Source organism: Lathyrus oleraceus, chromosome 3 (genome assembly GCF_024323335.1).
Source record: "Lathyrus oleraceus cultivar Zhongwan6 chromosome 3, CAAS_Psat_ZW6_1.0, whole genome shotgun sequence".
Lineage (NCBI taxonomy): Eukaryota > Viridiplantae > Streptophyta > Magnoliopsida > Fabales > Fabaceae > Lathyrus > Lathyrus oleraceus.
This window is the reverse complement of record NC_066581.1, coordinates 329,618,668-329,624,121: the sequence shown is the minus strand read 5'-3', so window position 1 is coordinate 329,624,121 and position 5,454 is coordinate 329,618,668. Positions and strand designations below refer to the sequence as shown.

Here is a 5,454-nt window from a genome sequence, read left to right as displayed (position 1 = left end):
ATTTGGAACCCATGTTTTCTCACAAGGCCAACATGCATGTATTCTGACTAAAGGAATGAAAACTCAAATTTTACACGAATTGCATCCAAACTGAAAATAGAGAATACTTATTCACTAATTTGAGGAAGTGTGTTGAAAATAATTAAGTTCATTATATATTTTTCTATTAAAAAATTTAAATTCATATATGTTTAGGTTCATACATTTAAGAAATTAAAATAGTATTCATTTTTTCTTGTAAACATAACATATAATTAATTATATGGTGTGTATAAATGTCTTGTCTGTTATCATGCATTTAAGGAATTAAAATAATATTCATTTTTTCTTATAAACATAAGATGTAATTAATTACATATAATTAATTATATAGTGTATAAATATCTTGCCAGTTATGTATACATTTCTTATTCTTATTTTTTACACATCAATCCTATACAAATAGGAAACAAAATATATGATTTAAAATTTTAGAGGCCTATTCACAAAGCTTGCAATGAAATTTTCCATTGCAAACGTTTTCCTCCCTCCTATCTATATGTGACAAAATGTTTGAAATGAACCAATAACCAATATTGAATCTGCATTTTAGTTTGGATATATGCTACCATCCTTCATTCATGGAAGGAACCAAAATAGGCCAAACCCTGAAATTAATCCAAATTCACATAGTTAGCTATAGACTCATATAATTAATTTGCACAATATTAATAATTATTCTGCATTGTCACATAACATATAACAAATATTTAACACTTACACCTCTAAACAAAAGTTTGTCTGGTGTCTGACACATGTCAATATCCAATACAAACATGTGTGATTAAGATCAATTTATTATTATTTTTTAAATTATTATTAATGTCAACATGTCAGTATCGAAGTAAGATGTCCATATCCATGTCACGCTTTATAGTATATAAACATACCTATTAGGCACTATGTAACTGAATCAATCCCTGATTTAAGAGTGTGAAATTCATTTGGGTCTGTGGAGAAAATGAGATGAAATTTTTTAGATATATGAATTTAAAATTCAGAATTTATACAATTCAGAATGGTATAAGTTTTGATAATTATATATATTTTACTTACAACTGGGAAATCTTTGTACAAAGAAGCAAGCACCAATGACAAAGTAGCAGAGTAGGAGAATAACACCTTTCATGTAGTGAGAAGTACCATCCTACAAATATGATATATGTTATGGTCAATACTATATAACATTTCATTAAGAGATTGATGAAAAAAAATTTAAAACTAAAATTTGGTGTTTTGTTCAATTGAATGTGAAATTTAGATACCTGTAAAGTGAATGATGTGACTATGATTGCCACAGCAAGAGAACCTGTCTCAAGGAGGTTGAAGTTTAGGTCCATATTCACACCCATTCCCCAAGCAACAGTAACACATAGTGGAACCTGAATTTTAATATTACACAAGTTTTCATTATTATTCAAATAATGGAAATTATATGACAATAGTTTTAAACTGCGGTCCGCAACAATAATTATAGGTGCGATGTAAAAGATTTTAAGGTCTCTGCAGCTATTATGCAGACGCAGTTTCGACCCCATTCGTATCAATATAAAAGTTGAGAGTATGTTTATTTACCACAAACATGGCAATTTGAGTTGCAGAGCCCAATGCAACACCTAAAGAAATGTCCTGCAGTCATGAAATTAGATCAGCTTCACTTGAATAATGTTTTTTTTTCTTCTTTCAATTCATCAACTTTATAGCTTGACAAATACACGAATTTAATCATATGTTAGATGAAAGGATTAAGTATGAAACTGATTAACACTATATAAATTCTTACGAGCTTGTTCTTGAAAGCGAAAATGATTGCTCCAGCGTGTTCAGCTGCATTACCAACTATTGGTAGCAAGATTATGCTGAGGAAGCTGACGGATAAACCCCACGAATCTGATGCATCCTGTTAAGAATTAAACTTGTGTTATCAGTTTCAATGATACAAAAACTTTACTGTTTTTTGTAAGCTTGGAAAATGCTTATTTCTAACTTATTTGGACTTTTGATATAAACACATTTTTAGTGCTCCGGAGAACTTATAAAGATAGTTTAAGACATGTATACAAAGTGTTTTAAGCTAATTTCAGTAAAATCTCTCTATAAGCTTAAAACAAGGATTTATAACTAATATAAAAACAGTTTAACCACATTGCATTTTTTATTATAGGATCTTGTTTGGACAAATAGTTTAACCACACATTTAAAGCATAAATGCTTATCTGATAAGTGTTTATGTATAAGTTACTTCTACGACAAGTCGACAACAGATAAAATAGTCAAACTATTTTTATATAAGCTATAAGCTGTTTTTTAAAGCTATCATGAAGAGCTTATAAAAATAAGCTGAAAACAGCTGATGGACATATTGTAAGTTCTATCAAACAGCCTTACAAATGCTTATATTAACTGATAAACTCAAATAAATCAATTCAAACATGCTAGTGTCTTATATATAACTGCTTATGTGATAAATACTCATCTAAAATGAGTGCTTAATTGAGCTGTTTATTCAAAAGAATTCCAAATTAGACCCAAACAATTTAGTTGAGTTACCTCAATTGTGTCCACCACATATTCAGACAACAAAGCAATGAACACAGTCATTCCAGCCAACCAAGCAAATCCACTCCAAAATCCAATCACAGCCTCTTCTTCTGCTTCATTGTTCACACCTTCACCTTCCTGCTCAACAATGTATCAGATTATAAATCCTTCTAATAAACAATAATTGCGACAATTAACAATTCAACATTTTCATATATGGTTCAATTAAGAAAACATACATCTACAGCTTCAAATAATTGTCTATGTGTCCATAGTTGAAAGATCAAGTAAGCAAAATATGCAGCCAACATCACAATGCTAGAAGCTCTTGACAAGTACAGTGAAGGCTCTACGGTGAGTTCAGGCGATGCAGCACTGTATGTGAATAGCATTGGAAGCGAAAGGCATAACAATGCCAATAGCAGCATCAGTGAGTTCACATCTGCTTGTCTCTGCGAAATTCAACACTTACCATTAGCATTATTCCACTAGAGAGAAATTAAAGAACTAAATTTTCTTTACTCATTAGATTCAACGGCGGAGCATGAAAATACTCTGCAACTGCAACTTAGGCTGCAATATCAATACTTTTTAGTCTTTCAACAGCTGAAGAATCGAAATTTATGGAGAAGGGCCCCTGGTAATTCAGAGTTTGTAAAGTCTAACCATAAATTGTTTCAGTTAAGATTTGAACTTAGATTCTCGCGAACGATTCTTTCTCAATTACATCTCATTAACCACTTGAGCCAAACAGATAGGTCAATAGAATCGCATTTGAGATTGCATCAATCACGTTTTATTGCTATTCTTCGTAATATTAAAGATCGCGATTTGTTTTTTTGGGATTAAACCTCGGTTCCAAAAGAAAATGGTCCTGATAAACCGAAGTTCGCCTAGAGGATAAGTAAAGTCAAATTAAAAATTGAACTGACCAAAATTCGAATTCAGTTTATCACAGGCAATTCGTCCTTAACTGAAGCTCACTAGGCACTTGAGTTCAAACAATTTGTTAAAGACCATGAATTAAAGCTATGAAAGCCTAAAATGGATTTTTAGGATCTTACTCTATCGTATTTTTGCTCCACTCTAAGATTTGCAATGCCACCACAAAGTAGAGAACTTCCAAGAACAAGAAGAAGGTTTGAAAGAATGGAACCCAAAAGAGAAAACTTGACAACAGCAATTTTGTTGGTGCTAAGAGCAAATATTGCAATTATGAGTTCTGTAGCATTCCCACATGTTGCATTAAGAAGTCCTCCAACTGTGTAACATTGGACAGTATATAAACTCTTTAACTAGTTCCAACAAACACACCATAATCAATTAAATTCCAAATTGAACACTAATTAATTACTCTAGTACTAATGAACAGTTTTATATACTATAAACCACCGATACGCAGTGTCTTACACACGTCGGTGTCCGACGCTTGAATGAAACCCGTACAACATGTGTCAAACAAATGTCCCCCCAAAAATGATTTTTTTTCTTTGTTTCAACACTTCGTATAACGCTCACACAACACGCTATATTTTTCAATTCAGATAAGTGTTTCAAAATAAAGTTCTTTTTTTCTTTGCTTCAACACTTCTTATACATTTTTCTTGACAAATCTCTTACACATCTAAAAAGGTTAACATGTATTACAACAATGTTATCAATGCAGAATTAAAGACATCAATTTTGATTATAATATTTTTAACTTTTGTAATAATAAATGGATAAATAAATGTTAGATACTAGTATCATATATATACAACTGTGTCTGTGTCCTATGTTTTTGACATAATAATAGTGTCCTATGTTGTGTCTGTGTCAGATTTTGTACTTTTATATACCTGTAGGACCGGTGAAGAAAGCAATTTGTCTGCAATATTTGAAGTAACATTCACCAAAACATAGAAATTTAAACAAGAATGAGCAATCAATCCATAAACAAATAATGAATTGAGAAAAAAATATATTTAATTTGTATGCAAAGAATGATTCAAATATAAATTGATTAGATTCCTTACTCTGTAAGAAAGCTCACACGTTCAGCAAGTGGAGTAAGCCCTAGTAAGCTCAATATGAAAATCCATGACTGTTAACAACAATTGAAAATACCTAGTTATAATCATCATGGATATAACACGGACACCTCTAAAAACAAGTGTGTTAGTGTCAGGGTTGGTTTCAAATTATTTAATTTTTTCATTTATTTCAAATTATTAACGCTGTCGAAGTGTCGGTGTTGGTGTTATGTCTGTAATGTTCGTGTTTCATACATCATCATCATTACTTCAAGACGACAAAATCAATAGACAAAAAAGTTTACAAAATTAAGAGGAATGAATGAATGAACTAACTCTTCCAACGCGAAAGTAATGAGCTAAGATTGCAGCAGGAATGGCGCAGAAGAGAATGGAAAGCTTTGTACCAAGAATAACCTCTTGGATGTTAGCCAAGACATTCCTAAGCGAATCCCAGCGAATATTGGAGACGAGAGTAAATTTGGATTTTTTTCGGAATGAAGCTGAAGAAATGTTGTGCGCTCTTCGGCTACGGCCATGTCCGTGTCTTGATTCCTTGTTCAAGATCTTTGGATTACCGTTCTCCAAAAGCCATGATCGTTCTTCTTCTTGTCTTTGGCCAGAAGCCATTTTCGTTGAAAAAAGAGGACAATCACCAATGTATTTTTCTATATTTATAAATTATATTTATACTTGTTTTTTTTTATATCATTTATAAGAGAAAAAAAAATTAACCACTATTTCCAATTTTTTTACCCAAATAACCCACTTTTTTAAGGAAATTCCCAAAATACCTCTGATTTAAAAAAAAATCCTAAAATACCCCACGTTTAGGAGGAGTCGCTAATTGAATTGGAGACTC

At 31.5% G+C, this 5,454-nt stretch overlaps 1 protein-coding gene across 1 annotated transcript; it reads right to left on the bottom strand.

Moving 5' to 3' along the window:
* Positions 1–337: 337 nt before the first annotated feature.
* LOC127127468 (vacuolar cation/proton exchanger 3) lies at positions 338–5,246 on the bottom strand. Its single transcript, XM_051056658.1, has 12 exons — positions 4,929–5,246; positions 4,596–4,663; positions 4,419–4,447; positions 3,645–3,841; positions 2,820–3,032; positions 2,590–2,718; positions 1,823–1,939; positions 1,615–1,668; positions 1,305–1,421; positions 1,096–1,186; positions 930–989; positions 338–647 (listed from the first exon to the last, which is right to left on the bottom strand). Exons 1-11 carry the CDS (start codon positions 5,220–5,222, stop codon positions 940–942), a joined length of 1,359 nt encoding a protein of 452 aa, XP_050912615.1. The 5' UTR covers positions 5,223–5,246; the 3' UTR covers positions 338–647; positions 930–939.
* Positions 5,247–5,454: the final 208 nt, after the last annotated feature.

Coding starts and splice junctions, on each gene's coding strand:
- LOC127127468 (XM_051056658.1), bottom strand. CDS start 5,222: ATGGCTTCTGGCCAAAGACAAGAAGAAGAACGATCATGGCTTTTGGAG. Junction 3,842..4,418: donor TTTCTTCACCGGTCCTACAG/GTATATAAAAGT, acceptor AATGTTACACAG/TTGGAGGACTTCTTAATGCA. Junction 3,033..3,644: donor TGGAGCAAAAATACGATAGA/GTAAGATCCTAA, acceptor TGAATTTCGCAG/AGACAAGCAGATGTGAACTC.